At 44.0% G+C, this 21350-nt stretch overlaps 2 protein-coding genes across 2 annotated transcripts; both read right to left on the minus strand.

The window, feature by feature from the left end:
* Window positions 1-659: 659 nt before the first annotated feature.
* Window positions 660-6545, minus strand: tap2t (transporter associated with antigen processing, subunit type t, teleost specific). Its single transcript, XM_079182441.1, has 12 exons — window positions 6479-6545; window positions 4927-5460; window positions 4697-4811; window positions 4460-4590; window positions 3722-3927; window positions 3434-3631; window positions 3191-3319; window positions 2919-3110; window positions 2653-2826; window positions 2282-2441; window positions 1819-1955; window positions 660-1694 (listed from the first exon to the last, which is right to left on the minus strand). Exons 2-12 carry the CDS (start codon window positions 5420-5422, stop codon window positions 1500-1502), a joined length of 2133 nt encoding a protein of 710 aa, XP_079038567.1. The 5' UTR covers window positions 5423-5460; window positions 6479-6545; the 3' UTR covers window positions 660-1499.
* A 1341-nt stretch (window positions 6546-7886) lies between these two features.
* On the minus strand, window positions 7887-20751 carry slc16a5a (solute carrier family 16 member 5a). Its single transcript, XM_079182147.1, has 5 exons — window positions 20657-20751; window positions 13984-14441; window positions 11571-11714; window positions 10371-11210; window positions 7887-9283 (listed from the first exon to the last, which is right to left on the minus strand). Exons 2-5 carry the CDS (start codon window positions 14336-14338, stop codon window positions 9012-9014), a joined length of 1611 nt encoding a protein of 536 aa, XP_079038273.1. The 5' UTR covers window positions 14339-14441; window positions 20657-20751; the 3' UTR covers window positions 7887-9011.
* Window positions 20752-21350: the final 599 nt, after the last annotated feature.

Genomic DNA, 21350 nt, shown 5'->3' on the forward strand with positions numbered 1-21350 from the left:
ACGATTGAATCTTCTGCAGAGAATAAATACTCAAAAGGCAATCTTCTTTTCTCAATTAATAATTAATTTTTTTTTCCACCACAATATACAGGACTGTCTCAGAAAATTAGAATATTGTGATAATCCCCATACGTGTGATTTAGTTTACTGAACCAAGCTGAGTGTTTTTCAAGGCTCAGGAAACCCTTGCAGGTGTTTTGAGTTAGACGATTCAAGTGATTAGTTGAATACCCTACTAGTATACTTTTTCATGATATTCTAATATTTAGAGATAGGATATTTGAGTTTTCTTAAGCTGTAAGCCATAATCAGCAATATTAAAAGAATAAAAGGCTTGCAATATTTCAGTTGATTTGTAATGAATCCAGAATGCATGACATTTTTGTTTTTTTAATTGCATTACACAAAATAAAGAACTTTATCACAATATTCTAATTTTCTGAGACAGTCCTGTATATCTATAAGAGCACTGTTGGAGGAAGAGTTAGTCCTCAGAATTTCATTTCCAATGACAGCTACACTTTAATTGTGTAGAACTAAGAACCTGAACTAGTACTTTTAATGTGTTATCCTAACACTTAATGTGAACCATCAATTATAAACGCTATCCTTTTAATGTGTTTATTGAAATAAATCACACAATTCAAATGCTTAGGAAATAAAAGATTGTATTTTTATTTAAATATTTGCATTGATAAAAAAAAAACATTTTGGGTATTAGCAGATATTATAAGCTGCTTAGCGATACCTAAAGGAAGTTAAACAGGTCAAATCTCTCTTGAATACATCATAATGCAACTTAATGCAGCCTCCTAGGACCATGTGGCCCAGCGGCTGCTAACAGCTAACGCTAACTAGCTCTCCTCCTGCACAATTCAGCACAGATTTGATGTTCACAATGTAAAGAATAGAGTGCACGAGAGCGTTTAAACACGGGTGTGTAGTGGTAGTTTGCACATGTGCAGTAGCGAGCAGGCAGAATGTACAGATCGGGTGGCGAGAGACAAGTGTTGTTGTTCCTATAACTTGATATCAGACCTGCGTACTCGCCGATACCTGATCTGGCATTTTAGGCCATTTCTGATACTGATGTCGGAACAACAGTTTGGTGACTAACACCTAACAAACTAAACAAATAAAACACAAGGAAACAAACAAAATGTAGCTATGCTACAGTGCACATTAACATTTTACTCAAGTAAAAGTGCAAAATATCATAAAAGCAAGTATCTAAATCCGTGGTGGAGGAATCTTTATACACTGGTGACAAAAAACAAACATTTTTCTTCTCAAATGAAACTTGAATTCATAAACAAAAGCAAATCCTGGTTCTATTAAATACACTTGATGGTTTGGCTACTTGGTCTGGTCAGTAGCTAACCGTAGCTACGCTATTAGCCGATATTAATGATTCTTCTTCTATGTTCTAGCAGTTACAATTACGAGACAACGCTCACTTGTTGCAGCTGAAATTTGCGTATAAAACAGTAAAACTTCATTTATTGAGCTTTACTGAACAGCTCCTCCTTCAAACGGTGGTAGCGCCCCCGCTTGGCCATGAGTTCTCGGTGCGTCCCCTCCTCCACGACGGCTCCCTTCTCTATGAAGACGATGTGATCCGCCTTCTCCACAGTCTTCAGCTGATGAGCCACCACCAGGACGGTCCGACCGCGAGCCAGAACCTCCTGCAGCACCTGAGCCCACGGAGCCCGACACAAAGACACAGTTACTGGCTGAGGATGACGGCGGCGTTAAAACGTTATTATTAAACACAGAGTCGTCCTCTCGTCCCACCGCGGCTGCGTCTTCTTTACTTACAGCATGCTGCACTTCCACGTCCAGTTTGCTGGTGGCCTCGTCCAGTATGATGACCTGCGGCTCTCGAACCAGAGCTCTGATGATGGCGATGCACTGCTTCTGTCCTTCTGAAAGCGCTCCACCACATTCCCCGACATCTGTGGAGACCAAAACACGGGAGATAGAGATTATTCAGACAATAAAAACCCAAAATCTACATCAGAAGTTTTCCGTCAATCATTACTGAAATATCACTCATTACACCAGTGTCTCAACAGGCCTCATCTATGAATCTATGAATCATAACATGAGCGTGTTCAGTGATCCTGAACCATTTTTAATGACATTTCCACATCACCTTATATGAACTTGAATAGGTAAACCAGGCATTTAGAAGAGATGTATACGTTTGATTAACCAAAACTTTGTTTTATGCACATTATTGACATTTTGTATATCGATGCATCCTTCCACACATCTGTACCTGTGTCGTATTGGTTCTCCATTTCAGAGATGAAGTCGTCTGCGTTGACTTTCTCTGCAGCTTCCCTCACCTTCTCGATGGTGCAGTCCTGCAGGCCGTACTCTATGTTGTATCTCAGTGAACCAGAAAACAGCACAGGATTCTGGGATACCAGGGCCATCTAGACACATGGAGTTCAAACACACACTTGTGTGAGTGCAGTGCTGGTTGAAAGGGTTGGAATTTATGGAGCGCTTTGGGTTCAAATATATTTAATGTTTGTTTGATTAGAAAGTTGGAAAAAAAGCCTGGATGCTATGACTTGTGTTGAATTGAAAAGAAAAAAGTCGCTATGTGGGCCCTTAAGCCTCCTTCCACTGAGCCACCGGTACCTTCTGATGGAGGTATTTGTGTTTGTAGCGGTGCAGCGGCTCTCCGTCCAGCAGGATCTGTCCCTCTTGAGGCTCGTACAGCCTCTTCAGGAGGCCGACACAGGAAGTCTTTCCCCCGCCGGAGGGACCCACCAGGGCTGTCATCTTCCCCGGCTGAAGCTCCATAGAAACGGACTGCACAGAAGCACGAATCACGAGGATTCGGATTATTGTTTTAATCTAGATATATTGATGCCGTCGAACCACAAACTATAACTCTCGGTTACCTTCAGAGCCGGTTTGTCTTCGGGGGCTGAGGGATACGTGAAGGTGACGTTTTGGAAAACTATTCTCCCCTCCAGCCTCTCGGGAGCTAACTGCCCCTCCTTCTTCCACTTTGGTGTTCTGTCGAGATAACTGAAGACTTTGGAGATGACGCCGACTGTCGACATCGTCTCTCCGTAGCAATACATAATCTCCTGTGATTAAAAACAAGTCATCTTCATCAGCAACGGGCATCGTATACTTAAATACGGGATGTATTTGTAACTCCGCTCACCTTTAAATTGTTTGACATGGGCTTCTGGTACAAGAAGAAGGACACGAGGCTGCCGATGCTCAGCTGACCTGACGAGATGAGCGCGCGGGCCTGAACCAGCATCAGTATCTTTATCCCCAGACTCACCAGCTGCAGGGAAACACAGAGAGGAAGCACTCAGTTTGTAGTTTAACTAGCTCAACATGTTGCTTCCTCAATAAGTAAACTCGTATGGTCCTTGGATGTACACCGCTGCCCTCTTACCCTCCGTACTAACAGGAAGACGGCGCTGTAGATTCTCGAACGCGTGTTCACGGCGCACATGTGGTCCAGAGCCTCGTTGTACCTCCTCAGCTCGTCTTTCTCTGCCTTGAAGCTGCGCACCGTGCGGATCCCGCCGATCGTCTGGAGAGCCAGGTCCTTGTTCTGAGCGTGGCAGTCCTGGATCTGGTCCTTCAGCTCCTGTTTTGACAAAGACAGGAAGACCACACATGTCGACACCTCGTCACAGTCTATCTAAAGTAGTCCAGCGGTCAGTCTCATCACACCTACCTGAGACACAGTGATGTATTTATTCTGCATGATGGCCAACAGTGGCATCTCTATGCAGGTGAGCACCGTGAGCTCCCAGGACAGGTTCAACATCACCGTGAGCATGAGGCCGCTTTTCACCGTGCTGCGAACCAGCGCGTTGGAGTTCAGCGCAACGGTGCGGCCCATCCGGTCCACATCCGAGTGCAGGCGGGAGGACAGACGTCCTGAGAGGGGAAGGGGACAAAAGGCATTCTCAGCAGAGTTTCAACGTTTGTTACAGATTGCAAGGTTATTCCAGTGCAGTTCCAGACAACTCGGAGGTCAACTTCTTACCAGGTGAACTTTCCAACTTCCAACTATCAGAAACCATGGCTGAACATATTCTTGGTATTCTTAATGTTTTACCAAATAACTTTTCAGATATTGTTTACAGTAACTCGCTACTCATTAACATTAAGTAAGAACTCTGAACTTCGGTTGTACTTTTTTTGAGTCGGAGATCCAAAAAAACCGACATGTTGTGTGTTTACTGACAGCAGGACAGAGAGCAGGACTCCGGTGGGACCAGAGGAAGTTCTGAGTTTACATCATGATGCTCGGAGCTCAAACATCAGTCAAAGCTGACGGACAATGTTATTTTTCTCATGTTTAATTCTTAATTTGTTGTGTTTCGAAATGGGCTACAACTGAATTTCATTGCGCATATCTGTGTTGCATAATGACAATAAATGATCCTTGAATCCTTGAATGTCTCACCAGGGTTGTTCTCCTCAAAGAAGTGCACCTCCTGCTGCAGGAGGGTGTGAAACAGCAGACGCTTCAGTCTCTTGTTCAGTCTGGCCAGCGTGCACATGAATATTCCTCCTCTTAAGCCGGAGAACAGAGAGCTGTCAAGATAGAGACATTAAAAAATTATTATTTTTATCAAATCACTTAAACAAATCACATCTTTGCAATCAGACAGGTGATTAGTAATCGTTGCATTTCATTAACCTTCCAAGAGAGATGAGTGCCAGCTGTCCAACAGCATAATAGAAGCTGGTTTGAAGGACTGGACCTCTGAGCATATCGATGACCTTCCCCTGATACAACGGGATGAACGTATCACCTGTCAGGAAAGAGGAACATATTAGGAATACAGGAAATCATATCATGGTTCTGTGGTGTACGTCCTATAACCTTAATAATAATTGTGTGCCGTAGAATGTCCATATTTCACTTACAGATGACACCTAAGATGAGGAAACTGAAAGCTGCGATCAGGTAAAAGGTGTCTGGTTTGAAGTATTTCAGCATCCTCACGAGCAGACGCCTGGCGTCCAGTTTGACGTCGTCCTTTGTCAGTTCTGAACCACCGCAGAGGTACTTTTCCCAAACCACGCAGGCCAGCGATGCGGACACGGGGCCCAGGAGCAGCATGCCGAGGTCAGGGGACCGTCCCCCCGCGTGAGGCGTCAGGAGGACGCGTCCACTTTCAAACACCGGAGGGAGGAGGCAGAGGAGCGCCACCAGCCTGCGGAGCACAGCCTCCGGCCTCCCGTCGGTCAGCGTGACGGTGAAAACATGGAGGACGGCCCACTTCACAGCCCCGAGGGCCCACACGCCTGGCAGCCCACCGCAGCCGGAGCTCTTCAGCTGCACCAGTCCGACCCACAGCCCCAAACAAAGCACCGCGTCGAAAATAAGAATGAATAACCCGCGAGCTGCCACGTCCCCCATCTTCCTTTGGTGGACGACGAGACTGCAGGACGTTGAATCTGACAAAAGGAACGAGAAATGTTTACTGAAGCCTGTGGTGGGACGTAGAAAAGTACATTTAAGCAACTACTGTACTTAAGTACAATTTTGAGGTTCTTGTACTTAAGTATTTCCATTTTATGCAACTTTATTAGTCTTATAAGTCCATGTGGGCTGGGCACTTCTATGTGTATGATACAATAAATAACATTACTAACTTATCATAAACAATACATTACAAGTACCGTAAAAAACCCTGCATACATAATTGTACTTCAGTAGAAGTACACAAGTATCAGGGAACAAAATATAAAGTAAAAGTACTCTGCTACTGCTGTGTCTGGAGTCATTTGATTATCATCACATTATATTATTTTACATTCTTTGTGTTTATTCAATAAATAACAATACACCATATTTAAAAAAACTGATGCTTCAAAGTACAGCTGTACAATATATGTAGTGGAGTAAAAATAAAAGTACAATACTTCCTTCTGAAATGTAATGTAGTAGAAAAATAAAGTAGCATAAAATAGAAACATTCAAGTATATAGCTCCAAGTTGTACTGAACTACTCGTGCTTGAGTACATGAAAATGAGTGTAAACCACAACACACACACAGTACTTCAGTTAGTCTGGTACAGTCTACTGATGGTGAAGTAACTGGACATGTACTCAAGTACTGTACTAAGGTAGAATAGTAAGTAATAGTAAGTAGAAGTAGAAGTAACGTGAGTATAAAACAGACAGGTAGTTCGAGGTTGTACTTCATTAGTAAAATGCACAAACGGTGACAACATAAACATTCATTTCTCGTCTTTTCTGTTATGAGTCTGGTGTGTAAATATGAAGACTGTTGACGTTAGAACGGTCACGTTGTGTTTTCCATAGCATGATGTAGCGTTAACAGCCTTTACACGTTTAACATTAAACGGTCGCTTCTGTCCTGCTGCTGTTTAGCATTTAGCTAAACGAACCCATCACGCATCGACACGTGCACGTAGTTGATGTTGAATTGATTTATTGGAATGACTTACGGTGTGTTTCCCCCCCTGAACCGTGTCCACTGTTAGCTCTCTGCTAGCTGCAGACATGTATCTGTGTTACTTTCACTTTCACTTTCACTTTGGTGACACGTTCGCCTGTGTCGACTCCGTGCACCTGAAGGAGGACACGAGAGAGCAAACACGCGCCCTCTCATTTCCCTTTTCCCGTTTTCAGTTTTGACAGTTTGTAAACTCGACTCGTCGACGTCCTGTATTTAAAACTCAACGGCTGTCCCGCCACAAGATGGCGGCAGTGTGCATGTTCATGAAGAAGCCCTCTTTCAAAACAGCCGTTGAAGAAGTACTCAAGATATGTTTTAATACTAGTGAAAGTAGCAGTACCTCTGTGTAGAAATACTCTGTTACAAGTAAAAGTACAAAGGTATTTGAATCCAAATATATTAATGCTACTAATCTTATGCAATACAAGCTCCTTGATTTCCCCTTGATTGTGTACCGCCATCTGTTAAACTCTTCTCATGTCAATCACTGGCAAAACACCAGCTGATGCATGCAATTTAACAATTATGCACACATATTGTTTATAACAATTACTATCATAACACACAGTGCAGAGTGAGAGTTCTATTACAACTGAAAACACAAGTATTCATGATTGAAAAGCTGCATTGTTGAAACAAAAGACAAATGACTTGTGCAAATGATTGAAAAGATGCAAACATTTATTTATAAAACTAAATGAAAAATCAGACATTTAAAACAATACATTCTCCAGACGGTCAGCTCCATCTCTTCAGGCGTGTGACCTATTATCTCATAGTCATGGGAATATTAGAAAGTGAGCATTGAGATAGAGATGCCGGTGGATGTCGTGGGTCCAGCAGACGAGGAGCTCGATGATATAAATGACAGAAAAAAGCATAACCATGTTTTGTTTACTCTTCATCACGGCTAATGTCCCCATCATGTAATATACTATTTCACAACCTGCCTGAACTTAACTTAACGGTTTTTGTTGCCTAAACCTAATCCCCTGTGAAGAATATAAAGTATATGTTGACTTCCAAATCTGACGCTAAAGAGAGAATAGATCAAGTTAAAGATGAATTAATTGACAGATAGCGTTATTTTATTTTTTTCCTCCACATTTTTTAAAGGCATCCCGATGATATCTTTACTGTGAAATCTTTTGGCCTCGATAATCATGCATTGAACATCTGATATTCAAACTAGAACACCCCAGGGATGAACGAGTGAATTATATTGATTTTATATACAATGACGAAGTGGTAAACAAAGACGGAACAACTTTGACGTTCACTTCTAACCAGGCAGAATGTTTTTAGTCGCTTCCATTTGAATTAAGGAAGTTTCACACTTTAAAAAAAAAAGACACCACAACAAAGACTTTGATATGCAAACATTTATTTTCCCCTGATCATAATGTATAAATAAAGACTTTATTTAAAAAAAAGCTATTTGGCCCAAAGCAAGACAAGCCCCTGAACAGGACTAATAATCCTCTCATTGCAGCCACTTTACAGTTCATAACTGGAAAATGTAGATTTATTTAAAACAATCGCTCTGTTCAATAATCAAAAGATAAGTCTGTCACATAAAACCTCTGATTGGGACTGAAGGTAAACTCAGGTACAGTGTCATAAAACTCCTTTAAAACACTCCGTGCTGCTGGCAACATGAAATCATCCGCTTCTATTTCATCCTGTGGTAGTAAACGCACCAGCTCTACAAAAAGGCACTGTTCCATTTAGGAATTCAAAGCGTGAGAAACACTTAAAAGAAAGTAGTAGTTATAAAGTACGTATATTCATTTTGTACAGTGAAAACAAAGCAACCGATACACATCAACATGGGTGTAATGTGCTCAACATGCTGCATTTAATGTGTCCACCACATAGAAAATACATTTTTCTACTTAAAAGATATTAAAGATGACAAAACAGTCATTTACTACATCCTGCTGATTAAAGGCCTAGTGTACAGCTTCTGTAGTTATTGATATTAAAGGATAAGTCTGGAGATATTATATATACATCTTTCGCCCCCTGCTGGTCAGTAGAGAGAATGCAAGGACAAATATGGAATAATAAAACCAGACATATACTTTAACTCTTAATAAAATGATTTGATTTCACCCATTTCTATGCTTGTTATTTCCTCACAACCACTTGGCCGACTATAAGCTCATCATTAAACGCTCCATATAAAAAATGATTGAGTGACGTCTTCAACAACAGGAGCACGTGTGGAACTTGGCGTGACGATATATAGATTGTGTGATCACAGAGATAAGATCAGCAGCATTTTGTTTTTTGCAATAAATAGTACAATCGTGTTGTAGCTGTAAGTGCACATCTGTTCATTTTGGATCCGACTTTGGTCAGACAGCGCAAATATATTCACCACGTTTGTTTCGACTCGCACCAGATGGCAGAAAAAAAAAAGTAAAGTTTGCAACATCTGGTGCAGCGAGACCCAAACATTAGGAGATATAATCTGCAAAAGCTGTCAGAGCGGAGTGATGTGAGAGAGAGAGAGACCTTCAGATGGTGCTGATGTTCTCCGCCCCGTTGGACGAGGCCTTGTCTTTGTCTCCCTCTGTGGGGACGCTGCTGTACTGACAGCCGGGAGCCAAGCCCACGGAGGGTCTCGCCGGGTCGGGCAGCGTGGACGGTTGGCCCTGCTTTGACAACTTCCTGTCCTTCGAGTCCAGCCAGTAGAACGCCACCATGAGGAACACGGCGGCGGAGGAAACGATGGCGCTGCAGACGAAGAAGACGTGGAAGTAGTGACCCGTCCTGTCGATCAGGACTCCTAAACAGCAACACGTTAGATTATTTGGTTTAACTTGTCACAGCTGGTAGAGACATGCAACCACTAAAAAAGGTACACATTCCTTCAGTTTCAGGGGATCAGATGTCAAAAACGTTTGGGAATCACTGAGTGTTCGTGAACATGCAAACATGGGGAATTTGTCTGCATGCAAATGTAGAATGCAACACATGAGTAATGACGTTTGCATCTGTAAATGAATGATTAACAGATATTCACCTTCATGTCAATGGAGACGCTCTGTAAAATTTAACTTTGCAAAAAAGTGTTTCTTTTTTTTTAGATTCAGTTGTATGTGATCACATGGAGGACTCCTGTGTGAAGGGATCTGGTTGGGACTTGTGGTTACGCTGCAACCCGGCTGTCACAAACCAGATAAACACGACGGTGCATAACCGTCATTTGAGACGAGGTCTCCTCTGACCTTTTCCCCGCTCTGCTGCCGCTGAACTGAAACTCCAGAGCAAACAGCAGACTTCTTTCCTTTGTGTGTGTGTGTGTGAGCGCGCGGCGGCTAAACTGACTGAGAACATCGTGTTATTTACAGCATCAGCCTCGAGCTCGCTGTGATTTCACCGTTCACATAACAAGCAGAAACGTGGCTTTAAAGCACGTGCAGAGACGCATACTGTTAAGAACATCTGTCTGCACACACGTCTCTGTAGCGTCTCTACTGTTCTTTGCATAGATATATTCATTGGGGATTTGCACTGTTTACTTTCAAAGTGTTTAACGGGGCTCTGTTAGTTTCATGTCAAATTCATGATTTCCTTTCGTAGAAAACAGAAGAGTGCATTGACTTCTTGTGCACCAACTGCAGTATACTATTAAGAAGTATTATGGGATACAGTGGTGTCTTTTACTGGTCGTGGGTTCCACCACTGTAGTCTTAGACTGGTCTTCCTCCAGTGCAGCTCTTCTATTAATAAAACTGTTCATACAGCTCCAGTCTGCCGGAAGCCTGTAAAACCAGCCGAGTCATTTTATCTGCTCCATCTGTGACGAGAGTGCGGCCCCACATGTTCCCGCCATATCTTCCCTCCCCCATCTCTCCCTCTGCGTACGTTACCTGCCAGTGGCGGCCCGATGAGCAGCGTGACGCTCTCCATGATGGCGAGCAGGCCCAGCGCCGAGGGGAAGCGGCTCATCTCCACCACGTCCATGAGGACGGTGAACATCAGGGAGCCCACCACGCTCATGGAGAGCCCGTAGACGATCACGTACGCCAGCAGGACGCGGAAGCCGGGCCCGATGCAGCAGATGCTGTTACTGAGCCCGTTGACCAGCAGCGCCCAGGCAAAGACGTAGATGTGTCGCCCTTTGAACCAGGGCATGCTGAAGAGGACGCCGAAGGGCGGCCGCACCACGATGTTCACCAAACCCAGGATGGAGAGCAGCAGCGCGGCGCGGCTCTGCTCCATGTCGTTGGCCGTGGCGTAGGGAACCAGGTAGATCAAGGGCACCACGAAGCCGAGCATCATCCAGGTGATGCCCACGGCGTACACGCCGTAACGGGGGTTGTGGCACAGCTGGTCAAAGGCCATGTGTTTTCTCAGAGACGCCACCAGGCAGCTCCACATCCGTCTCATCATCCCTCTCTCCTTCCTCGCGCTCTCCTCCTCGGGCGGAGGCGGTCCGTGGTTCATCAGCGGCTGGCCCCGGCGCTCAGGGGCCCGCAGGGGCCTCATCACCGCGCCGCACACGCAGCAGTTCAGCAGCACGGCGCCGAGGACGAGGAAGCTCCCCCTCCAGCCCAGCTCCGCGTGGAGGTAGTTACCCAGGATGGGCAGGACGCACAGCCCCAGCGCCGTGCCCGTGGAGGACAAGGCGTTGGCGAATGCGCGGCGACGCACGAAGTAGTGGCCGAGGATCGTCACCGCGGGCTGGAAGCTGAAGCAGAAACCGAGTCCTGTGACCATGAAAGGAGACGTTCAGAGTGGGATGACAGGGGCAGCATCGAGTTTACCGATTTGAAAGATTATGTATAGAAAATGTGCACATATAGATGCAGCGGTGAAGAGCTTTACTTTATACTTCTACTCCACGAGTGGAGGGAACCAGAAGTGCCAAAATGCTGACTCATGTGTTTGTTTTAGGACTTCCTGCAGCTTTCTATAACAACCCGTCTGTTTAGAATTACATTATGATGTTTTCATGCTTTCATGTTTTTGTCTCCACCAATCCTGAGCGAGCTGCTGGACGTCTCCAGCTGCAGGCTGCCTACAGGTCGGATCATCCCGGGTAATAAATCAGCCGAATGTCTGCTGACCTGTGATAACCCCGGCGGTGACGTAGAGCTGCTCGACGGACTGGGTAAACGAACTGGCGGCCATTCCCAGCCCACTCAGGACGCCGCCCAACATGACTGTCGCCCGGCAACCGAGTCGCTCCACCAGCACGCTGCAGAAGGGACCTGTGGATCAGAACGTAATGCTCTTAGTGTGAATGCATACCGGAGCAGGAACGAGCCAAGGGCTTACACCCCGAGGCCTTGATCCTGCAGCACATAACTGGTGTTGAGCTGTAATCTGTACCAGCGGAATGAAAGCATGAACATATGTTCGCTCTCACTCGCAGAGAGAGTGTGAGTGTCCCATCTCTACCATCATCTGGCCTCATAAGAACTGAAGAGGAAGTTGTGTATTCTGCGGCCTTCGTGCTAAATGCATCATGTATTTTGGTTAGAAGGTCATCGAAGGGGGCACCGCCGTTAGTTAGGAAACACTGAGGCTCCGTTTGCCAAAATAAAAGATAAATCATTAAAACCCTTAAGGTATCTACTAGTTTTAAGTCATGTCTGTACTTTAAGTTAACCTCACGTTATTGTTTCAATTGCCGCCGAATCGATTCTCCAACCTGCAGGAACTCACATGGAGGCGTCTCCGTACGTCTCTGAACTTTGTGCAGCTTAATGAAGATAAACCTCAGATTCTAGTCACATTTACGTCAGCGCAGGAAGATTTCTGATATCAAAACATTCCTGTCTGCAAACACCATGAGAACTGGTCAGAATAAAAGAAGGCCTGTAATTTAGCTCTGAATGCAGCAGCTTAAATAAGTCTGTCTATAATTTACTTTAAAAAACAAGAACGAATACTTTGAATACCTACTCCAAACAAATGGCCCACCATGGGGCCGTATAATATGTATGAAGTCAATGCTGAGTGACAAATACTTATTTGAATTGTGCCATGAATTTGTCAATTTAAAAGATTATTTTGCACGTCAACAAAGTCTCATTTTGTCGTAAAGCTGAAGTATCAGACTGAAAATACGTCATTAAAAAGACGACACACCAAAAAAAAGTGTCGTCTCTCTGAAGCTACGATGAGTTTCATACCGAGATGTTCTCACAGCAACACGTCTCACTCGCTCTCTGCTGCTGGACGATAGAGAGAGTCGCTGGATAATCAGCTAAGATAACGTTGCATCTGTGTGAGGAACTTAGCCAAATTAGCTGAGATACCAAATTCAGCGAGACGCAGTGACTTAGACGACATTTCAGAAAGTTATTAAACCAATCTGATAAGATGGAGATGTTACAGTTTATAGACTTTAAACCACTCTAGAAACAACAGTTTGCACTTTAAAAACCTGTAATATTTGGATCTATACCTCCACTTACACCTAAAGAAACAAAACTGTTTTTAATCCTTCCAACATAAAAAGGACTCCTGGACTGAATTAGAGGGCTCGACTAACAACATTGCTTCCGGTTAGTGCGTTTATGGGTTGGATATCCTGTCGTACTCTCACCTCACTCTTCTAGATTTAAGAGGAAATCTCATCTGCTTCAAACAGACAGAAACATGACGGCATTCACCTCGATCCTCTAGATCGACTTTGTTTGCCTACTCCCTGTTTAATGCCGGTTACATAATGCTCAGAAGAATGTGTGAAAGAGGAAGGAAGTGGACATTATTGACTAGAGAGAGAGCCTCACTTTGTGCACCACGCTCAGGACTTGTGCGCTGATAAAGGATCTGCAGACTGAACATGTTTCTGACACTATTAATGATCCCCATGTTTTCAGTAATAGCTTTTCAGTGTATTTACATTCTGTCCCATTGTTTTTGGCGTTTATACTATATTTTTAACATTGATACACTATTTGTCTGTAAATATAATCATTAACAATATGAATTTGAGCAATGAATGAAACAATTACTGTGCCTTTAAACCCTTCGAGAGTGAAAGATTTATATTTTACGTTTGCCACCAAAGCTACTGGTCGTACCAGAGAACCCTCATTAGCGTGGAACAATGGTGCGTTTCATTGTTCATGACTTCAACTTGTCTTCTGTAAAGGAGTTAATGTCCCTCTTAAAAAGGACACATTGTCCCTTTAAAGTTTGCATAACCCTGAGGTCCTGATGTGTGGTGCACTAAAGTCCCTGTGAGCTGTGGGTAACAAGCGAGCTACAGCTTCTCAAGGAATAATCTTCTTTAAATCAACACCAACACAGCAAGACACTTTAAAGCCTGAACAAATCTCTCAGGTTTCACATTTTCCTCCGAACAACAGCAGCAGCAGGTAGGAACTAAAGTTACCCCAAAGTTAGGAGGCATTAAAGGGCAACTCACTGAACAATGTCCGTTAATAAAGACGTCACGGTAAATGAGGCGTGTACAGTATTTAAAAGTTACACATTGACTAAGCAGAGCCCAGTCGTCTACTTTACCTCCTGCGTGGAGCACTGACGTCATGATGGAGGGCACCCAGGAGGTCTCGCTGTTGGTGGCGTGGAACTCATTCTGCAGGTCGGTGTAGAAGATTCCCACGCAGGAGGGGAACGCCAGGGTCAGAGCCAGGACCACGATGGTGGCGGTCAGCACCACCCAGCCCCAACCGCCGTCTGGAGCCGTGACGGCGCCCGTCTGGTCTCCGCATTCACCTCGCTGCGTAGCCCCCTCCTCGGATTCACAGTCGTTGGCCTCTTGAACTTTCTCTGTACCGTCGGCGCCCTCGAGGCCCCCGAAGGCCTCCGGGCGGAGGCAGCCATCACTCGTCCCTATGATTCCATCTGCCTGAGTCATTGTCTGCGCTGCAGTTCAGAGGAGGCTGCTGCGTTTGCTCTGCAGGGTGTGTATTTACCTCCGCTGCCCATGTCACTGCAGCTGCTGCAACCTTCAGGGACACCTAAAGCAACAAAGGAAACAAGCCATCAGGTTGTGCAGAGTGTTGAAACAAAGTTTCTCTCAGGTCCAGTTCAGAGGAGTTTCATTCACCACGCAGTGGAAACAGAAGTTCCCAACAAAGCTGTAGAATCATCGCTAACCAGAGTGAGTTGTGGTTAGGATTATATTCAGGGTTACAGGACAGACCAGTTAAACAGAAGGCGTGGGTTCGGCTACGCTTCTAATTAAACTATCAGCACCCAGGATGTGTATTCATTGTCAGCTCAGAGGGCGAGTTAGGTCTGAGAACTACTTCCCCATTACTCTAGAGCAGTCCCACACGTGTGTCACGTAAACGAGTAAAACTGCTTCGTTTGTTACGTCTGTAGATGCGGCCATTAACGCAAAAAGACCACTTGCCCTAATTCAAGCTGTGGTCAGTGGTTTGATGTCATCCGACATGTCGTCAATTCATCTCCTTGTAGTGTCATTTGACAGAGGTATAGGCGGTAACAAACCGCTTCAGTTTTGACGCCTTCATGCTTTCTTGTGCCAGAACCTCGCTGCACAAAACACAGCTTTCTGCCCTCTTTTGTCCTCAATGTAAGAAAATCCATCTCATGTAGTCTGTGTCGTACTTTCATTTCACCACTCAACTAGCAGGAAAACTAACTGTGTGGGTGTTCTTCTATACCAGGGTATTCATGTACGTTTCCAAAAGGTCCAGATTGAGAAAATCTCGTGCAAAGGGCCGGAACATAATACCTAATTTGCACTACTTAGGGATAGATAGAGAGATATCGATATATTATCAAGAAGCCTAGTGGTTTAACAATGCATCTGTGTAGTCAACAAGAAGAAGAAAGTACACATCAATTATATTTGAACAATTATTATTCTCAGTTTTCAAATTTAACTGAATGATTCTAAATACATAAATAAATGTTCTTCTCATTTTAAGTAAAACAAAGTCTGGATTAAATATCTGACAGAACAGAAAGCTTTTGAAATGTGTGCAACTTAAAATAAAGTAATTCATTATAGAAAAACTAATTTCACTGAATTGTCCTGCAGCTTTAAATTCTGTTCATTCAGGTGTGAAGTGATGTTAATAAAATAAAGCCACAATATTATATTTTTCTCATCTTCTAATGAGTGAAACCTCTATTCTCTTTGTTAGCATCATTGTTGGACAGTGAATTTATGAGTTACGATTCATGAAACATACAGTTTTAAAGCTGCCCGTGGGAAGAATTCACCTATTGGATTCTGTCCAGTCTTGGTTTGAGACTCTAAAGCCGTGTTCACACCAAACGCGTTTAACGCGATGAACGCGGCGCGATTACATTCAAAGTCTATGTACAGACGCGTTTGGCGCGGCGCGTTTGACGCGTCAAAACGCCGAAACGCCCCTAAAACGCAGAAGTTGAAATATTTGAACTTCTGCGAAAAAATCGCGTGACGCTCCAGCGCGATAGCCAATCAGCGTTGAGTTGCTCTCTCCGTCATCAGTGAAGTCCTGCCGTTGCTAAATCAGAAAATAAATGCTGTAGCCGCTATGTTCACCCAGAGCTCTACGATACCTCATATCAGTAGAGACCGGACCAAACTATGTGTAGACATGTTTGTGTGTAAACCATATGGTACAAACAATGAATAGACGCTGCCGTATTTACGTCTATATGACGTTATCGTAATGTTAGCATAGCCTAGCACCGATCGATCCGAGCTTCATTGATAAAACAAGTACAAATCGGCATCATTACGTAGTTATTTCGGAGTCCCTTTTTGTCGGTTTATTGCCGTTAAAGCACAGCTAAGTCAGTTTATTGTGTGTTCATACAGCTGTAGTAAACAGCCGACGTGTGGCTCGCTAGACACAGTGAGCTCGATGAAATCCACGGTGCTCCTCCGGACTATGTTATGAACCAGACATGACGGCGTTTAGTTCCCCGTGATATCTGGGACTTCCACAACACGTACTGAGCAGAAATAGAGGCTATTTTTCTACGGTTGATGGCGGACAGTTGAACAGCTTTCAGGCCGATAAGCCACGCCCCCTTTTTGGCGCGATGGACGCGAATGAACACAAATAGTCCCCGGCGATGCCGGCGGCGCGTTTGACGCGTTTGGTGTGAACGCACCTTAACTCAACAGTTCTGCTCTGTGATCCGTTTCCTCGTCTCAGCCACGTGTGTCACGGCGTGTGTACATCTCACTCGAGTCAGACAACTTGTCAGGATACCCATATCTGATTGGCTGAGCTGCATCACGTGATGTGATTTACAATCGGTTGGTATAAATGCTGAAAAAGCCGCGCCGGTTAAAATAGAAGCGCTCCGTCAAAATTGAATAATTCTCAATTATTTATCGGTTTTAGGTCCTGGGTCCGGATCCAACGGCGTCTGGGTCCGGATCCGGACCGCCAGTTAGTGACCCACTGTGAAATGGCGGGTGTCTATTAGCATTAAGGCATTAACGCCAAATACTGTTCAGGAATGTGAATAACTCCGCTGCATAAAATATCTCCTTCAAAATAAAAGCACAATATATTTTTTTTATTTATTCTTTTTTTTCTCCTCCAAGGCAAAGGCACGCGACCCACTGAAAACGGGTCCGCGACCCACCAGTTGAGAATCACTGCTCTAGGGGGATAAGTAGGGACGAACACACAACAACCAAAAAATTGAAAAAAGTCCAAAGCAACAATTTAACAATATGCTTTTATCTCAAACAGAGTGGGAGAGGATGGGACACATGTGGTCGTGACAAACAAAACTAGGCCCGGCTATATACAGAGGCTGCACCGACCAATACACCTGGTGTATCTAGACAAAAACAACTACGTGTTTGTACAAATGTAAAAGGAACTCCGGACTCACCTACTGTCCTCAACCTCTCACCACACACCTTCACAACTCAACATCAGCGTCCGTATCAACACAATGAAGACAGCCTATAAACTCCTGAGGCTTCCTTCCTTTATACTGGGCCCCCACTCTGCTGATTGGCCAGCTTGAATCTGTGGAACCCAATCACCTGATTGGCACCTGAAGAGGAAACAAGGGAAGCAGAGAGAAAGAAAGGCCGGAGGGGGAGAAAGGACATAACACGTAACAGAACCCAACGTACGAGTCTGTAGTGGTGGATTTGCATGCGGGCTCAGCACAGGTCTGCTTTACAAAGCAATAGGTGATTGATACATGAAGGTGTGACCGCTTACAGGGCTGGTCTGGGCTCTCTTCACACTACAACAAAAAGGTTTCACTCACAGAGGTTTGTTCATTATCGTAAAATAGTTTCTGTCTGCACAGATTCTACTGTCACAGACAGAAGTGGAAGGAAGACACAGGAAATATAAAAGAATAGAGTTCATACAATTTAAAGACGTAACATTTTCTTCCACAAGAGCCACTGAAGTAGCGAGAGGACGTTCGTGTTCCTTATTCATGAGCTTTGATTACAACTAATCTTAACTTAAACTAATCCTTGTTGGTGCAACTCAGCCTGAATGTCTGCAGGTCAGAGTGTGAGTAAACAGCGGGGAAGTGTGCTGGGTGGTTAAATATGGCCGTGCGGACGCAAAGGGAATCTCAATCTGGCAAACGTGAGGCTAACATGCACTTGTGGAAACCCTCGAGAATGAATGAACCTTTGTGCAAATGCTGCAGTAGAATTTCCCCTCAAAGCCTCTCGATCTCATTTCCAGATGTAGCAACGGACCGAGCACAGCGACGTGTTCCTAGATTATGTTCCTGATGATACAACTCTGAGCTAATGTTCCTGTACTCACACTGTATGTGGACACCTCAACATTACACACATACTGTATGTCAACACAATATTTTACAGAGGCTTTGGTTCAGTGTTCACAACAGCAAAACGTGTGACGCAAAAAGACGACAATGACAACTTCTTACCTTTAAACCCTAAAGTGCAGAACACTAGAGCACATGCTTGGCCCTCGGAATACAGACGTAGATATTTGCACAAGTTTCAGCGCTTATCGCTCAGAGTAACCACCCGTCCAATCATCTGTAACACGTGTTTGCAAACAGCAACGCAGCACTGAGGTGAGACGCATTGCAACATGATTACAAACATTTAAATAATTTACAATAAAACACAATGTATTTTCTTACAGTTTAAATGTGAGCAAGGCCGAGATCCTCCTTGTGGCAGTGGCATCTCAGTGGCTGGTCAGTCGGGCGTCAGTCTATTATTATACATTATTTTTCCACCAGGTAAACCTGAACACGCACACCTCTCTTGAGTGTACAGCGATTATAACCGCACAACTATCTAGATTCTATAGAAAACAGTTAGTCTGTGATGCCACGGTAACATTAGAAGAAGAATAAATAAATATAAATAAATAAACGTGGGCCGATGGGAGTATTTCAGCAACAATAGTTGACTACATGTGATTTAATATTCATTTATCCATTTACGCAGCAAGAATCAGCTTTTCGATTAATCTGTGGATTGTTTGATGCGATACGGTTCGTAATATAGTTTAATCTGTTGCAGTACGTACTGTAAACGGTGGTTTAATGTTTTATGTATTACAGTATTTTAGTTACACTGACATAACTACAACTTCAATAAAAACGTGTTCATGGATGCAGTGAAGTCACACAAATATTTCTGTCTTGTGTGAAAGTGTAAAGTCAGATTCTGCACTACTGTATCTTTATATATGAATATATATTTACAGACAGTAACACAGCAGGTTCAATCAATTAAAAAGCAAATATTTCTTATTCTAAATCATTTTGAATACTGACATCTGCATGTTTTTTTTCCTTCACTATTTGGATAATCTTGCAGAATTGACGATGCAGACAGATGTTTTGATAAATGAGTTACCGTTTGGAAAGAGCCAGGCTAACCGGTTCCCCTTGTGTCTGTGCTAAGCTAAGCTAACTAGCTGCAGGCTGCTTTACATTTACAGCACAGATAACTCTTGGCAAGACAGCAATATTTCCCCCAAAAATGCCAAACATTTCCATATCTACGGCCAGAACAAAAGCACAGACAAATACGTGGACTATGCAGTGGTGACCACACACGTGTGACCGCATAGAGCGTCTTCCTCTCTTATGTCCCCCCTTCATATTCCTCTTCCTGCTCTGAGGGTGTAATGGATCAGTGAGCCCCCCCCCCCCCAGCAGGAGTCCTCACATATCTCAGCTATCTGATCCACCAAGCCATGACCTGTTTATATCTCCTGCATGCCAAGGGGCCCAAAGAGTCAGGGCCCCCTAACATTCACCTGCAAACGTCATTAGAGACTCGCACCAACCAGGAAGATGCAGAAAATGACCCCAAAGAGACACAAAAAGACAACAAAGTAACACAAAACAACTAAAAGTATACACAAAACTACTAAACAAATACACAAAACAACTAAAAAAAGACACAAAACAACAACAAAAAAGACACAAAATGACTACAAAGGGATACAATACAACAAAAATAGGCAAAATAACTACAGAAAGACTCCAAATGCTTAAAACAAATACACAAAATGACAGCAAAAACAAACCATAACAACCAAATAAGACACAAAATGACTAGAGAAAGACACTAAACAACAACTAAAAGAGGCCAAACAACTATAAAGTCTGTGTGTTTTCATGTCGGAGATATGGCCTTAGGCAAGTCTGTTGTTTTAATAACCCGCTCGTGACTCATGTCCTGCAGCCATGTGTCCTCTTCTACATAATTAATACATGTACGTGTAGAGAATATACTCTGAGTCTCCCTTGTTAAATAAAAGTGATGCTGAGCAGCTGGTCCTTCCTGCGGGACGGCCCGCGGAGGGATGGGAGCCCCGCAGCGTCTCCGTGGCCTCTTTAACATGTCAAATAGTGGAATATGCAGCGAAAAACTGAGCTGCTTCAGCATTAAATATTTAAACTGCACAGTTTAAACGCTACTACACATCCACCCACGTGTCAACTCGTGGTGGTTTTCGACTTGTTTACGGATGTTAAGCGAACCTGAACACGGTCCAAACTCACGTTATCTCTACTAACTATCGCTCTTTACTTGAAGCAGATTATGTTGCGCAGACGTGAGAGTGGGTTCACCCTCACACACACGCACACACACACACACACGCACACACATCCTGGTCATCACTGCATCAGCACTTTCGCTACAAAGAGGAAGCGATTTTAAGCATCAATCTCTTCCGTGACATTAAGAGGAAAACACGTTTAAAAAAATCACCTTTCTTTAAACGCTGATCGAGGTCCTGCAGCTCCCCCGTTAATCACACTGTTTACAGGCGCGGTCGCTGCTGAATGACTGCCGGTTCAGTACCGGGCGGGGGTCTGCTCCTCCTCGTCGCGGAGCTCCAGCGTCCTCCTCACGGTGGGAGGAGACTGATGTGGCCGTGAAAGGGAGGGTCGGATGCGGCGGGGCGCTATGCAGGCACCCCCGGCCCTGCTGCACCACACACCGGCGAGAGGAGAGGAGGACAGCCGGGGAGCTGCTGCTGTGTGCACCCTGGAGGCCTCTATACGGGCAAATCCCACCGGTGGTACTGCAGGATGTAGTACTGTACTGGAGTACACATTTAAAGTACTATATGCGAGTATTTCCATGTATTCTACTTCGCATTGGTGAAAAGTAACTAAGTACATTTACTCAAGTAGGCGACTGTACTCACATTTTTAGGTATTCCTTTACTTTACTTGAGTACTACCACTGTACTTTGGAGATTGTATTTTTTTTAGATTTCTACTTTACTTAAGTACTACCATTTTAAGCTACTTTATTTTGGAGAATGTACTTTTTACTCCACTACAGTTATTTGACAGTTTACAGTTACTTTATAGATTCAGACTAACACAACTAAACTAAGTATAGTTATAGAATAAACTGTAGTACTTTATTGAAGTACACGTTTAGGGTACTTTAT

This window comes from Pholis gunnellus (genome assembly GCF_910591455.1).
Source record: "Pholis gunnellus genome assembly, chromosome: 21".
NCBI lineage: Eukaryota > Metazoa > Chordata > Actinopteri > Perciformes > Pholidae > Pholis > Pholis gunnellus.

Excerpts from the sequence above, each read along its gene's own strand:
- tap2t (XM_079182441.1), bottom strand. The coding sequence starts at position 5,422 with ATGGGGGACGTGGCAGCTCGCGGGTTATTCATTCTTATTTTCGACGCG. Across the intron at positions 2,827-2,918 it reads AAGACAAACCGGCTCTGAAG|TCCGTTTCTATGGAGCTTCA; the intron begins GTAACCGAGAGT and ends GCTTCTGTGCAG. Across the intron at positions 1,695-1,818 it reads ACGTGGAAGTGCAGCATGCT|GTGCTGCAGGAGGTTCTGGC; the intron begins GTAAGTAAAGAA and ends CCGTGGGCTCAG.
- slc16a5a (XM_079182147.1), bottom strand. The coding sequence starts at position 14,338 with ATGACTCAGGCAGATGGAATCATAGGGACGAGTGATGGCTGCCTCCGC. Across the intron at positions 11,715-13,983 it reads GTCAGTGCTCCACGCAGGAG|GTCCCTTCTGCAGCGTGCTG; the intron begins GTAAAGTAGACG and ends TCTGATCCACAG. Across the intron at positions 9,284-10,370 it reads CATCGGGCCGCCACTGGCAG|GAGTCCTGATCGACAGGACG; the intron begins GTAACGTACGCA and ends GTTGCTGTTTAG.